Source organism: Carassius auratus, unplaced genomic scaffold, assembly GCF_003368295.1.
Source record: "Carassius auratus strain Wakin unplaced genomic scaffold, ASM336829v1 scaf_tig00215399, whole genome shotgun sequence".
Lineage (NCBI taxonomy): Eukaryota > Metazoa > Chordata > Actinopteri > Cypriniformes > Cyprinidae > Carassius > Carassius auratus.
Window position 1 is genome coordinate 410187 of NW_020528066.1, and position 16804 is coordinate 426990.

The 16804-nt window shown below is 36.2% G+C and overlaps 1 long non-coding RNA gene and 2 gene segments (V, D, J or C); all 3 read left to right on the forward strand.

Moving 5' to 3' along the window:
• The window catches only part of LOC113094510 (Ig heavy chain V region 5A-like), a 35105-nt gene extending 34236 nt beyond the window's left edge, over window positions 1-869 (forward strand). The window contains 1 exon segment of the V gene segment in view: window positions 236-869. Within this exon segment, the coding sequence occupies window positions 236-543 (308 nt within the window).
• A 7367-nt stretch (window positions 870-8236) lies between these two features.
• LOC113094506 (immunoglobulin heavy variable 3-7-like) lies at window positions 8237-9010 on the forward strand. The segment is given in 2 exon segments: window positions 8237-8387; window positions 8523-9010. Coding segments are annotated over 2 exon segments (360 nt in total).
• A 195-nt stretch (window positions 9011-9205) lies between these two features.
• LOC113094511 (uncharacterized) lies at window positions 9206-10072 on the forward strand. Its single transcript, XR_003288109.1, has 2 exons — window positions 9206-9896; window positions 10023-10072. It is a non-coding gene; the product is annotated as an uncharacterized LOC113094511 (long non-coding RNA).
• The last annotated feature ends 6732 nt before the right edge of the window (window positions 10073-16804 follow it).

Consider the following 16804-nt stretch of genomic DNA (forward strand, 5'->3'; position numbering starts at 1 on the left):
CATATTTAAACAGCAGGCATGAGTCAGTTTACACATTCATCTGATCACTAGAGGGAGTGAAGAATCACTTCAGTTCAGTCAAACTGTGCTGAGAAAAAAACATGATCTCTTCATCTTTAGTGCTGCTTCTGGCAGTCATATCCTGTAAGTTTAGTCTGTTTTCTGTGTGATACATCATTTTGTTGATCAAAAGATCATGATCTCTTATTAACAGGTATGATTTGATTTGATACAGGTATTGATTCATATGAACTTACTCAGCCTGAGTCTCTGACTGTCCGTCCTGATGCCACTCTCACTATCAACTGTAAAGTCTCATATTCAGTTACAAGTGAGCATACAGGCTGGATTCGTCAACCTGCAGGAAAAGCTCTGGAGTGGATTGGAATCATCTGGAATAGTGGAGGCACAGCCTACAAGGATTCCCTGAAAAGCAAGTTCAGTATCAGCAGAGACACTTCCAGTAACACAATAACACTGCAAGGAAACAATATGCGAGCTGAAGACACAGCTGTGTATTATTGTGCCAAAGAAACACAGTGACAGACTCCAAAACACTCCCTGTACAAAAACACCATCATCATATCACAAATTAAGTGTTTTTTTTTTTTTTAAAATCATTTTCTTCAGGCTGATTCTTTGAAGCTCATTGCAAATTCTACAGATAATTCATAATAAAAATACTATGGTTATACATATTTATATCTCTAACATGACCATATTTTTCATGGTCATATCTGATCATATTTTTTTCTTCTCCTCATTTGTCCACTGTGTTGAACTGTCCCAGACTGATTCTATGGTCTTAAAGGGATAGTTCACCCAAAAATTATGTCATTAATAACTTACCCTCACGTCGTTCCAAACACGTAAGACCTCCTTTCATCTTCGGAACACAGTTTAAGATATTGTATATTTAGATCGAGAGCTTTCTGTCCCTCCATGAAAATGTATGTACGGTATACTGAAAATAAATTTTGGTCCAAAAATAACAAAACTACGACTTTATTCAGCATTGTCTTCTCTTCCGTGTCTGTTGTGAGCGCATTAACTGCAGTGCGTGATATCCGGTTCGCGAACGAATCACTAAATGAACCAGTTCACCAAATCGAACTGAATCGTTTGAAACGGTTTGCGTCTCCAATATGCATTAATCCACAAAAGACTTAAGCTGTTAACATTTTTAACGTGGCTGACACTCCCTCTGAGTTAAAACAAACCAATATCCCAGAGTAATGCATGCACTCAAACAGTACACTGACTGAACTGCTGTGAAGAGAGAACTGAAGATGAACACTGAGCCGAGCCAGATAACGAACAAAAGATTGACTCGTTCTCGAGTCAAGAACTGGTTGCATCAGTTTTCGGATCACCAGTAGTGATGGGAAGTTCGGCTCTTTCGTACAGTTTGATTTAATAAACCGGTTGAAGAAAACGGTTCACCGCTTCTTTTGCGCTCGATGTAATGACATCATTATCGATGATTGCCCTTCATTGAAGTCTTCGGTTTACCTGGGCTCATAATATTAGCACAGAATCAGTTCAGAATCAATCACCACAAGAATCAGTTTGGTTCAGACTGTGTGTCGGTCTGCTTCACACTGTATCACACATGCGCAGTATCATCAGCTCCTCACAACAGAAAACAATGCTGAACAAAGTCATAGTTTTTGTAATTTTTGGACCAAAATGTATTTTTGATGCTTCAACAAATTCTAACTGACCCTCTGATTTCACATGGACTACTTTGAAGATGTTGTTATGACCTTTCTGAACATAGACAGTATACGGTACACACAGTTTCAATGGAGGGACAGAAAGCTCTCTGACTAAATCTAGAATATGTTAAACTGTGTTCCAAAGATGAACGGAGGTCTTGGAACATTTGGAATGACATGATGGTTAGTTATTAATGACATAATTTTCATTTTTGGGTGAACTAGCCCTTTAAGTCCTGGTCAGGTTTTGACACTGTCCTGTAAACTCTCTGGATATACAGTGACTGACAGCAGCTACTGCACTGGCTTCATTCGGCAGCCTGCAGCCTGCAGGAAAAGCTCTGGAATGGGTTGGGATGATATGTGGTAGCGGTAACACATATTACAGTGATAAACTGAAAAGTAGATTTCAAGTCACCAGATATTCTTCCAGCAACAAAGTGACTCTTCAAGGACAGAATATGCAGACTGAGGACACATCTGTGTATTCACGAGTTTACATTTACTTTTAATTAAATAAAGGTTATGTGTATTTGGCGTGATATCCATGGATGAGAGCTCTGAGGGAGAGGGGTCTGAGCTCTGTTTCTCGCCAAGACCAAAGTGCTCCCCCAAGTGCTTCTCCCCCCGATTTGTGGTAGGAACTTGGCTGAAGGTGTGGGATCGGGGTGGCGGAGGGATTCTAAGATAATGAAGATAGGACATACTGATTATTTATAGGTGTTTTTCTCTTGAACTGTTGGTAAATGGTGTAATCAGTAATGATGGACTGACTGTGTTAATTATCCGTGCATGCTCCTCCCGAAATTTGTTTATGAAACATCACTTACTGAGCTAGATGGCCACAGTGAGACAGAGCAGCAAGTGTCTTGTTCAAAAAACCTCTCTAACACTTGGCACACAAAAACACTCAAATCTACAGTATTTCTGATTGAGTTTCAGTTACATTCAGTGTTCACAAAAATGATTTATATAAGTTAGCATTAATATCTTTGATTTCACATAAAAATGAACCACAATGCTTTCTAGCTCTAAAATGTAGTATTATAGACCTATTTATTATGAGGCAAAACTATTGCGGCTCTGTTCTAAACTTCTAAAATCTGCTAGCAAAAAAGTTAAAATAAGGATCTTTTCATTCATATCTCTGTCTTCTCCAGCCTGCCTTTTGATACATTATTTGTGTTTCAAGTGTATTCTTGGCACATTTCAGAATATAGTGATACAGTGCACAATTTAGGACATCCATTGATCTCAGTCTTATGACTAAAAGGCATTTCACCTCAGACTAAAGGGTTCAGCCACTGGACTAAACTTTGTTGTGCCTTTGACTGAAAGGCTTTCAGAAAAAAACAATGTCAAGTTTTGGGTCTTGTTCAGTTTGGCATTGGGTGAAACAGCATCAGACAAAAAAAAAAAAAAAAAAAAAAACTATGTTTGGATTCGTTGTTTGCTATAATATAATTTCAGTCCAAAAAGGGGATACCACAGAATAGATATAATTGCTGATAAGGTCATGATTTAATTGTTTATTTGTTGATCCATTCTCATTCTTACCAAAGTATTTTATTACCATGACTAATATAAACACATTAAAAACTATGCTATCTTTGAAACAACAGACATATATGGAAACAAGGGAGCGTCTACAAAAAAGAGCCATATTTACTGATGTGTGACCCTCAGGAAACACCTGCGTTTCGTTATTGCCAAAAAAAAAAAAAAAAAAAAAAAAAGTGAATATGCATGTATAGTTTCATAAGAATTATTTACATTCTGTAACTACAAAGCATACAGAAAACAACTAAAATACTTTCTGTTAAAGCTAATAACATGTTTATTAAAACATAAATAGAAGACTATACAATCATGAAATTGCTATATTCTTATATCTTCTCAGCAACTGATATCAGAAGAAATTAAGTGACCTGATGACTCTAATATCAATTTAGAAAAGGTTTCTAATTCAAATTCTGCTCATCAAACCAAATATATGGCATTATTGTAACATTACAATAAAACTGTGATGATTATTTTCACCTCACAGTATCACTTGTATTTCTATTAGGGCTGTGCAAAAAATTTAATTAGATTTTCATGCACATCTCATCAAGACACTCCTGTAATTAGTAGTATATTTCCAGCACATGCGTTCAGATCAGGGTTGCCTGGTTTTCACAACAAGGCCTGCCCAGTTGCTTCTCAAAACTAGTCCAAAACTAGCCCAATCGCATTTCCAGGGGGTTCCCCGATAAATAATTGCGTCCCGGGTTAAAATACACGTTTTTTTGGCAGAGTTGCCCGTTATTGGGATTGGGGTTGCTTCGACCCGCGGACATGAAAAACAGCCGCGGACTTGGCAACACTGGTTTATTTGGAGCAGCATTTACTACACATAGCCATAGTTCACGGACAAGTTACACAAAATCACAAAATCGGCAATGAATCGCCTGCTATTTTGAAATCAATTTTGTGTAGATTGTCAGTGAACTACCGCTCTGTGTTGTAAAGTCTGCAGTTGTTTTTCATATCCGTGGGTCAAAGTGCCCCCAATCCCAATAACGTGATATTTAGCCCCTAAAATGCAAATTTTACCAAGGGAACTCCGCAAAAAAATATGTATTTTATCGCCCGGAACGAAACACGAGTGGGCTAGTTTTGAGAAGCAATTGGGCATGTTTAGTTTAGAAAACCTGGCAACCCTGATCTGAATACACGTGCTGGATATATACTAGGAGCGCCTTTACTGACTAGATGCACATGAAAATCACCTTGGATTTTTTTGCATAGCCCTAATTCTATCCTCAATCTTTCCATCTTCCTCCACTGTATGAGGGTCTCTGAGGACTTCTATTAATATGGATTCCAGATGGATAAGAGTTGTATCTACTTTGATCATAATTTTTGGGTTTCGATTTTTGATTTTCAATGTCAAAAGACAATTCAAAACTGGAAAGAGACGTGTCAGATGAACTTGCTGAGGAAGCACCACCACCAACAATAACTATAAAGATGACTTTATAGTTCATCCATTCATTCATTCATTTTGTGGATCAGGAGTAATAAATCTGTGTTAAAGGAAACCTATTATGCTTTTTTTTTTAATTTTTTTACAACATGTAATATAAGTCTCAGATGTCCCCATAATGTGAAGTTTCATCTTAACCCAGCCCCCCCCCCCAAAAAAAGGTCATTTTATATATCATTTTAAAAACACTTATCTTAAGTTGAAGCAGAAAAATGTTTTCAAGCATGTCTTTTTAAATTCAAATGAGCTGCTGTTACTCGCCCCCTTTTCCAGAACAGGGCTACCTTTAGAGCTGGAAACTCCATTACTCTGGAGAAAATAATCTGTTTAATCATGAATATTAAACCATATTAGTTTAATCTTCTGATATAGGGTTTTCTAAGCAGTAAGCATGCTAAAGCAAAGTTTGCAAAAACACAATGGCGGTGCCGTGGGTGGAAACTTTCAGATTAAGTGTCAGTAATATTTTAATTATGTAAAATGTTTTGACATAATTAAGAGTCAAAAAACAGTGTTTCTACAGGGAAAGAACTTTTATACTGCATATCAACGTGCAAGCAATGACTAAGCAAACCATAACACTGCAGAAAAACCTAAACACATGAATCATATAAATACAATATCAGGAGCATTTCTAGCCTTTCATCAGCATCCAACACCAGCCCTGCTCCTACTCTGTTTTGAAACAGTAATGGGATAAAAATGGATATAAAAAGCCTTTACCTGAAGTGTCGTTTACAAGCTGCACATGCAATAAAGAGCTGCTTTGTTGTTGATAAACGATAAAATATATTTGCAAGTTTTGTTTCCTACAATAGATTTAATGTATATCCACCTCATTCATTGTATCGTGCATGTTGCGTATAACTGATATTAACTATATGTCGCAGCGATACCGTCTGGGCAGAACTATTGTTCCAGCCACCAAAGAAAGATTCGCAAAAACCTGCCTGATCTATCTCAACTGCTATTTGTACCCAAAAATACACATGAATTAGACAAAATTACTGACAACATGGGCACTATTTTCTCTAATACATTAGAAGCTGTTGCCCTGATCAAATTGAAAAAAGTTAGAGAAAAACGTACTGTACCATGGTATAACAGTAATACTCACTCTCTCAAGAAAGTAACTCGTAGACTTGAACACAAATGGAGAAAAAATAACTTAGAAGTTTTTAGAATTGCATGGAAAAACAGTATGTCCAGCTATAGACAGGCTCTAAAAACTGCTAGGGCAGAGCATATACACAAACTCATTGAAAATAACCAAAACAATCCAAGGTTTTTATTTAGCACAGTGGCTAAGTTAACAAATTACCAGACGCCACCTGATTCAAATATTCCACCAACGTTAAATAGTAATGACTTTATGAATTTCTTCACTGATAAAATAGATAACATTAGAAATACAATAGCGAATGTAGATTCTACAGAATCTAACACTTCAGTTTCATCCATCGCACCCAAAGATAAACTGCAGTGTTTTACAACCATAGGACAGGAAGAGCTAAATAAACTTATCACTGTATCTAAACCAACAACATGTTTATAAGATCCTGTACCCACTAAATTACTGAAAGAGCTGTTACCTGTAGCCGAAGAACCACTTCTCAATATCATTAACTCGTCGTTATCTTTAGGTCACGTCCCAAAACCATTCAAGCTGGCGGTTATCAAGCCTCTTATTAAGAAACCAAAACTAGATCCTAGTGTACTGACAAATTATAGGCCTATTTCAAATCTTCCATTTATGTCTAAAATTTTTGAAAAAGTTGTGTCTGCTCAATTGAGCACCTTCCTGCATAAAAATGATCTGTATGAAGAATTTCAGTCAGGTTTTAGGCCCCACCATAGCACAGAAACTGCACTTGTTAAAATTACAAATGACCTGCTCCTTGCGCCAGACCAAGGCTGCATCTCATTTCTAGTCTTACTTGATCTTAGTGCTGCGTTCGACACCATAGATCATGACATACTCATAGATCGATTACAAAACTATACAGGTATTCAAGGTCAGGCTCTAAGATGGTTTAGATCCTACCTGTCCGATCGCTACCATTTGTTTACTTAAATGGGGAGTCATCTCATTTATCATCAGTAAAATATGGAGTGCCACAAGGATCCGTCCTAGGTCCCCTTCTATTTTCAATATACATGTTGCCCCTTGGTAATATTATTAGAAAATACGATAGCTTCCACTGTTATGCTGATGATACTCAGCTATATATCTCAACGAGACCAGATGAAACTTCCCAATTATCTAATCTAATCAAATTATCGTTACTTACCTATAAGGCCCTAAATGGTTTAGCTCCTGCGTACCTAACTAGCCTTCTACCACGTTACAACCCATCACGCACCCTAAGGTCAAAAAACGCTGGACTTTTGGTCGTTCCTAGGATAGCAAATACCACTAAAGGAGGTAGAGCTTTCTCACATTTGGCTCCCAAACTCTGGAATAGCCTTCCTGATAATGTTCGGGGTTCAGACACACTCTCTCTGTTTAAATCTAGATTAAAAACACATCTCTTTTGCCAAGCATTCGAATAATGTATCTCTTAAATTGTGAGTGTAGTTGCATCTGATCAAAGGTACATTTTTATTCATTAGCTTGGGTTAAACTAATTTTACTTTGTTGGATCAGCAGCTATGCTAATGATGTCTGTATTTTGTTTCTATGTTTCGCCACTGGATTTACTTCCCGTGGTAACTAGGATTTACACAAGCTCCAGTCTGGATCCAGAACACCTGAGAAGAGATGATGCTGACCCTCAGAGGACCTCAGATGATGCTAACCCTGAATCAACAAACAGAACTAACAATTATTGCTAAATGTGTGACTGAATCATATAATAACTTAATTAATAATATTGATAGTTCATCGTCTAGCTGACTACGTCTTGTATTATTATTATTATTTTTATTTTTTTCTAAAATCCTGTCAAATGTGCACAAACTACTAGCTACTATTAAATATTGTAGAAACATAATTTTCAGTAAAGTTGCTTTGTAACGATTTGTTTTGTAAAAAGTGCTATAAAAATAAACTTGAATTGAATTAAACTTGAATTCAGCGATCTTATTGTTTTATTTCTCATACAATATACTATTACTATTTTAATGTTAGAAGTCGCTGCAAATTATTTTGTGCTTGAGTGATCATTCATGAATCTTTCATCACCAGTACAGATTCTAAACAGGTGAAAGAAAACACTGTTCTGACTGAAATAATATCACAGAAAATTATTCTTGGGTCGGTATATAGAAATCTCCATGACACGTAAAGATTTATTAATCCATCCACATTTTTCACCCAGCAGAAAATGCTTTAAAAATAATGAATAGTCATAAACATTTACCTTTTCTAAAAATATATTCTGATAAATGTCACATATTACATTTTATTGTCACAATTTTATTAACATATATTAATGTTTGTAATAATAATTATTATAATTTTTTTTCGTACACATAGGTACAAAGTGGAATTGAGGCTGGAGGAGGAGTTCATGCAAAACTGGGATCTTTATCTCTCATAAACTGTTTCTGTTCACTGATTGTATGTGGCTTTTGTTAAAGAACATCATTAGCAATGGCAACAATAATTAATTCAGTCCTGATATTACTGTTTTTAAATGGTTTGTTGTTTTCCTAATAATAATAATAATAATAATAATAATAATAATAATAATAATAATCTATTATTTTAGCGAGCAAATAGTTATACTTTTTTCCTGACTTTTCAGTTTATTATATTTCTTTCTCTTCCACAGATATTCATTGTCAGACCTTCACTCAGTCTGAAGCTGTGGTAAAGAGACCAGGTGAATCTTTTCGTCTGGTCTGTACTGCCTCTGGATATTCATTCAGCGGCTACTGGGCAGGTGTAGTGAGACAGGCAGCTGGTAAAGGACTGGAATGGGTTTCAACTATCGGCACGTCCAGTTCTGAGAAGTACTATTCCCAGTCAGTTCAGGGCAGGTTCACAGTGTCCAGAGATGATTCCAGCAGTCAACTGTATCTACAGATGAACAGCCTCAAGACTGAAGACACTGCTGTGTATTACTGCGCTAGAGAGTCACAGTGAATGAGTTCAGTGTCAAAGCAATACAAAAACCACCTTCACTGTTGACTTCACGGATGCTCCAGATGTACTGTTCCTTTTCCAAGAGGTGGCGCTCTTGTCAAGCAGTCTTAGTTCACTGCTTCAAATGTCACTGACTGACCGTTTGTTTTCTTGACAGAGAAATAGACATTCCGATTTTGAAATTCTGAAGAAACAGAAATATACCTTAGAGTAGCTTCATCATGAAATTTGTTCTTGTGTCTAAAAAGTATGATTGGGGATTTTTCTTTCTTTGTTTTTTAAATATCTGTAAATTATCAGGTTTGATCGATGGCACTTATTGCATTTATCAAAGCTGCCAATGTTCAGATATTTAAAAAAAATGCTTTGTACAAACACAAATATAAAAAGATATATAATGATGAAGCTACTCTAATGCGTGGAAGTTGTTTTATTTCTCTTATACTTGACATCTCATGAAATCAAGAGACAGGTAAAGAGGACTGTCCCGGACTATATCTTTACTTCAAACTTGCAGCATGGCCAACTGGCTACATTATAACAAGTACTACTGGAATATCACACTTATAACGTGTTACAAATATTCAATCCCTATGTGAATATTAGAAATATAAGTCTGAAGAAAGTACGCTTCACCTTAAACTACATAAATTCATTGTGAAACTTGTCTGGCAGGCCTGCATCTACTGTAGTTAAAAATGATCATTAAATAATTTTTTTTGGACCACAACAGATTTATTTTACCAGTACGTTTAACAGACACTTGACATACAAGTTTAGATGTTGCTAAAATGTTTTAAAGTGCCATAATATATCTTCCTGGTGTGTTTTCCTCATCATTTTATATGATCACAGATGTTGTTTTGTAAAAATAAATTATTGCAAATGAATAACTCTGCAACATCTTGGATAACCAAAGAGCTGTATGCAAATTCTTTACTTGCTCTTTGTACAAAAGAGGAGTATCTGCTTTGTGGATCAGTAGAACAAATAAAGATGTGTGAACTTCAGAGCATGATCTTCTCATCAGCTCTACTTCTGTTGGCAGCAGCTGCATCATGTGAGCTTCACTTATGTTTTATTTAAATCCTAAACTAAAGCAATTAAATAAGCTTCATAACTGTTTTGTGAAGTTTTGTGACATAATTAATAATATCACATTCTTTTTTTTCTCTCTTTTTCTCAGGTGGTGTTTTCTGTGTTGAGCTCACTCAACCTTCATCTATGGTTGTGAAACCTCAAGAATCATTCTCCATCTCCTGCAGGATTTCAGAATCAAGCTATTGCATTAATTGGATCCGTCAACCCACTGGAAAAGAACTGGAATGGCTTGGATATCTTTGTAGTGGTGGTAGCACTAACATTAAAGACTCAGTGAAAAACAAGATCAGTTTCACCCAGGACACGTCCAAAAACACAGTGTTTCTACAGGGGAAGAATTTTCAGACTGAGGACACAGCTGTGTTTTACTGTGCCAGAGAGTCACAGTAAATAAACAAGCCACAGCTCTGTACAAAAACCTGAACACATGAATCAGAGATACATAATACCAGAGTCATTTCAAACCTTTCATCAGTATCCAGCACAAGTTCCCATTATTATTTTAGTTTGAGAAACAGCTGCAAACAATTCTGTGAATATTCGTGAATCGGGCATCGTCACCGATTCTAAACAAGGGAAATAAAACACACATTGTCACACACGATGCTTTAAATTGTAATATCAGGAAAAATAAATAAATTATAATTCTCAGGTTGGTATACATTAACATCCATTAACACATAAGGACTTCTGGCACAGTAAAAGGGTCTAGCCTGTTAACTGTCACCCGTCCCCTCTGTGGGACGCCTACATTTACTTCACTATATTTCAATGAAATCTAATCTAATCTTGACAAACTATACATTGTTAGAAAGATCTAAGACTCCCAAATACATATTTTACCTATATTTTTTGTTAAAAATGATGTAGCAAAAGTAATCGAGTAATTTATGACAAGACTGCACCCTCAAAAATATAAATTATAACTGGAGTTTTGACCTTTGTTTAAAAAGACTTCTTTGTTGCCTTTTTCTCGATCACATTTTAGAAATTATCAGAAATTATAGATAGACTGTAAACTTAAAATATAAAAATTCATCCTTTAAAACCCATTTAAAATCAGACATTGTTTTTCAATCATCAATTAATCAATCAATTAATTCATGTAAAAAAAATCATAATCATAAGTACATAAAAGAACTGACAAGCTGAAGGAGGAGTTTATGCTAAACTGTGATGTTTCTCTCTCATAAGTTACATTGTGCAGCCTGATCTCACAATCAAAACGTACATATTTAGACGTAAATTAAAACTGTCCAATACGTATGTGCCTTTACATATTTAAAGTGTCATTTACGTATTATCTGGACGTAATTACAGGTTCGATACGTATCGAAATTTACGTAAAAACAACCTCAAATACGTACAGATAGAACGTGTTCTCTGAACAGTCAGTTATCCATAAAAAATTGCTCATGAAGCTGCTTTTCGATGCGTATCTGATTAATTTCTTTAATATTTATGTATATTTTCCCTTTTTAAATATTTTTTTATAAATGTAAGATCCCTATACCCCACCCAAACCTAAACCTACCCATTTTATACAGAATGTTAAAAGAATAAAACATAATAAAACACAATTTAGTAAAAATATAAATTTAAAACGATATTTTGAGCCACTAACGTTAATACTACACCTACCCCTAAACCTACCCATAACCATTTCTTAAAACTACACAACGTTACTGTTATAAATAAACAAATAACAGACAGACAATCATAACGTTAATATTTTTTTTTTTTGCGAAAATATCAAAAGTGGTACCAAAAGTAGTTCAAATGATAATGAGTTCCAGTCGCAGTCCTCTATATGGAGGTAATAGTTTTTATAGGGTACAGAGCAGAATTTAATTTATTAATCCATGAAATTATGTATATGTCTTCTCTCCGTGAAGGCGCACTGGCACCATAGACAGTAAAAACTCTAATGTCATAAACTGAAACACGACATGTCGCAATCTGTGACGAATTGGATGAGGACCAATGAGCGTTCGATATCAGTGCCGTAAACCATGTCGTAACGTGGCGCACTGGCGCTATTTTCAAATTCGAATCATAACGAGCGCGAGCTTTGACTGTGATGGACGCTGTTGCTGAGAATGAAGATGAAGATCGATTGATATGGATATGTTCCTTGCAAACATCTGGATTGTAAAGATATGCAGTACAGCAAAAAAAAAAAAAATACTGATGTGATTTGTAATTTTATGCTGTGCTTTTGTGTATCTATGGTTTGCAGCATGCACAGACATGTTATTTCCTATTAAGTAGACGAGTAAACTGCTTTCAATAAATTGAATAAAAACATGTATTGATATGACAATTAAATACAACAGATTTAAATCATTAAAGCCACTATTTTAATATTAATACATGGGAATTCATATACATTCACACTTTACGTTAGAATATTTACGTTTTTTAGCTCCTAAAACGTAAATATTTGTACGTTTTACTGCTATAAATACGTCTAAATTGTACGTTTCTATGTGCATGAAAACGTAAGCAAATGTACGTGTGGTAGAACCACATTTAACGTAAAAATACACACGTATTCTCATGAGATCACGTTGCATTGTGCCATTGAAGTGTGGCTGTATTTCATGGTTCTTGTAGAGAGCTTCATCAGCAATGACAATAATTAATTCAGTCCTGATTTACGTTTTCATCTGAAAGCAAACAACTCTCCATTACATTTCTCATTCCTTAAAGTGGTATTATATATATTATATATAATTTATCAACAATTTATCAACAGTCCCAGTTAACAGCTCATTGTTATAACAAGCTTAATTAATCATTCTACATTTATTGCTAGATGTGTTGAAAACAATAAAATCTTGATTAACTTTTGGTATTTTTAATTTAAAAACTTTTTTTTTTTAAAGAATGTATATGTTTTCTGTATTCTCTATTCAAACTGAAAATGTTAATGAATTATAGTGAGGTGAAATTGAATGCATTCATTAGCTGGAAACCCAGCTGCCAGTGTACTGTGTTTTCCTTCTTTATCCCAGTGGCGATGTTTCAAAAAACCCTAGTGAATGGCAATACGATGAAATCACATTCTCGGGGTGTATCATGTAACATGATTTGTTCCATGTTTTTCAGCTGTTAGTGGTCAGTCTTTGACCTCCTCAGATTCTGTGGTGAAAAAGCCTGGAGAATCAGTGACTCTGTCCTGCACTGTGTCTGGATTCTCAGTGAGCAGCTACTGGATGCACTGGATCCGTCAGAAACCAGGGAAAGCACTGGAGTGGATTGGATTTATAGACAGTGGCTCAAGTGCATATTATGCTCAGTCTCTAGTACAGGGACAGTTCTCCATCACCAAAGACACCAGCAAAAACATACTGCATTTAGAGGTGAAAAGACTGAAGTCTGAAGACACAGCTGTTTATGTATAAAACTATATACATAATGTAAACATTTATAATCAGCAAGTTAATTGTTCAGCACAATATCTTTGAATGATGATATTTCAAACGGGTTTTCAGTCTTACCAGTGCAGAATCAATGATAATAGTAGTAAAGAAGCATTCTACATGGCTGTGTTTATATTATCTTTTGTGTTTTCCTGTGTTTTTTGAAGTGTTATTAAAGACTGTTAGTTTAATTATCTCCTTTGCCAATCACAGTCAATATGAGACACTACTATGTCTCTGAACTACTACATATAAACAAAAAATACATTTAAAAGCAGACTTGGTTATGAAGGTTAATTAAGTCATATAAAATGTAAATGTACCTTTAGGGGGCACCCTATGCAAACCTACTTCTCTGCATTCTCTTTAAAAAGCCTCCACTCTGTTGTTTTTGACGTTGATACTTCAGCTTCCTCTTTTCATAACATGACAATGGATATTGTGTCTAAACTGGGTTTTATCTTCATGTTTTCTCTCACAGAATGTAAGATTGTCTTAAAAACCTGTTGATAATTAGACATATTCATGTGCGCTGTTGTAAATGTTGAACTGTTTGTTTTTCAGTCTGTTGGTGTCAAACACTGACTGAGTCTGAGTCAGTGGTCATTAAACCTGGAGTGTCTCACAGACTCACCTGTACATTCTCTGGATTTAGTAGTAACCCAAACTTAGCTTGGATCAGACAGACTGCAGGAGGAGGTCTGGAGTGGCTGGCATACATCTCATCTCGTGGTACTACATACCACTCTCAGGCTGTTGAGGGACGATTCAGCATCTCCAGAGACAACAGCAAGAAACAGATGTATCTGCAGATGAATAATATGAAGAATGAAGACACTGCTGTATATTATTGTGCAATAGAGACACACAGTGATGAATACAGCTTCAGCACTGCACAAAATCTGAAAGCAAACAACTCTCCATTACATTTCTCATTCCTTAAAGTGGTATGAGAAATGAAATAGTGAATTCACCCACAAAAAGCTGCCAGTCTCAGGTAATGTCTGAACCCAACAGAGTCACATTTTGTTAGGCCATTAGCATTAAACAATACAATCTGTATATATGCTATCTATCCACTTCCTATGGGGAAAAAGCCAAACAAGCAGAAATACAAGGTGACTATTTTCAGGCTTAGTTGCAGTTTTGCTATCTGAGAATACAGTCTAACTAAACAGAATGCAGTAGTGTCAGCTATGAACCCTAGTCCCCTTAGACAAATGCTGAATCTCTAGACTAATCTGTATTACAGTTTTATAAAGAAATACTAAGTATTATTTTTCCCCCTTTGGTCAAGTCCTGTCTCAGGAGAATATATTTCTAACTGTTATAGCTATAGAATATTTATAATATATATATATATATATATATATATATATATATATATATATATATATATATATATATATATATATTATATTTCTGTATATGGTTACAGAAACAGATGGGATTGACAGTTCATTCATTGTCTTTATTGTCCTTAATTTACAGTAAAAAACAAACCTTTTCGTCTAGAGATTTAAAGAAAAGATACTAGCATACCACTAAAATGTAAACAAAAAACTGAAATAATAAAGTTCTACCAGAAAGATTCTAATGCATGTCATTCATTCAAAACTATTAGCTCTTGTCAATCACTGTTTGACACTTGAAGTATATAAGAACTTTTTCTTTTACATTCACAGTTGAAGACGCTGATGTTATTCTCCATCCACCAGACTGGTCACTGTCCAGCTGTCAGAGGGTAGGCTCTGTCCCTGCCTTCATCCACAGGCAGGACCAGCCAAATCTGCATCCATAGGATCTGGACTAAACTCAGGGCCTATGCCAAATAATTTTTTCTAATCAACAAGACATGTTACAAGAAATGGGACACACACACACGTATATATATATATATATATATATATATATATATATATATATATATATATATATATATATATATATATATATATATATAGTACAGACCAAAAGTTTGAAGAAGACCAACACCTTCTCATTCAAAGAGTTTTCTTTATTTTCATGACTATGAAAATTGTAGAGTCAATTTTTTTGACTCTTTGTTTTTAGCAGAGGCTGCTGCTACTCTGTCAGCCCTGAAGAAAGAGCGTCCATCCATATGCACCACACTGTTTGAGACATCATTACAGAGCCATGTTTTAGCGAAGAACATAACATTGCAGTCCATAAGCCATTTCTGTGTGAAGGTCCAGATCTTTAGTTCATCCATCTTGTTCATCAGAGAACATACATTGTCAAGGGAGCTGCTGGGCAGAGCTGGTTATTGATCCATGTTATATTAATAATGACATTTCAAATTGTTCAAATGGTCAGCTGTCAGGGACCACCTCAAATTGCCTGCCTTGCCTGCCCTACTGCTACCCCTCTGGTTATGGGATAGATCAAATCAGCTAGGACAAAACCACAATGTCTGAACAAATTCAGTGTGCTTGCTTTTCGCCATGAATTTTAACTACCTACTCCAACACACTGCTAGCTTTCTTGTCATCCAGAACTTAAAACGCTCTGTTTAAACTTTGTGACTGCCAGGAATCTTCCAAGTCTTACAGACAACAAACTCTGAAGCTCTTACATAACCAGGCAACCAACAAACACAAATCAGGTGGGCTCCACCTGTGCTATTTAGGCTAAGTATCTGACATGCTCCTCCCGAACCTTGTTATGAAACTTCATTTCACGAGTTCACCCTTACATATAATTAGCTGAACTATTTTAATGCATATTTGGCGTGCTCTCCGGGGAAGGGCTCTGAGCTCGGGAATGGCCTGAACCTAGAGTACACCCCAAAAAGCAATTGCGGAAAGGACAGCCACCAGACTAAGGACCCCCTACACACACACACACAAGCATTGATATCTGGCGGGGGCTGATATCTGGAAAGTCAGCTAGTTGGCAGGTCGGAAGAGCCTGTACTCTGGTGGGAACAAGTTTACATATTTGGAGAGGTAAGCCCTACCAGTTGCTTGTATTGGACTGTGTGATTTGGGGCGCCCAGTCGGGAGGGCTGTTGCTCAACTGGATCACCTCACTGCATTGGAACGGATGAGCCCTACCAGCCAATGAAGGAGGAGCAGTGTGATTGGATAGCCCGACCAGGAGGGCCCGAGTTGCCTCGACTGGAATAGGTCACGATGTTGGGGTACAGGCTCTACTGGCTCATGAGCCCCTCCTAATCAGTGGGCAACCAGGGCAGATAACTGACCAAGAGGGCAAATGAAGCCTCCGACTGGAGATTAAGACTTGGGACGACGAACGTGGAGGCCCTCTCAGTTGAGCAGATAAACAGGCTTTGGGCCGCCGACAAAGAGGACTCTTGTGACATCCGACGGGAGATCAATATTCACGGCATCAGATGGATAAGACCTGTTTGTTGGCAGAAAGTAAAGAAAATGTAACGAAGTAAAGCACTCTCGCCTAC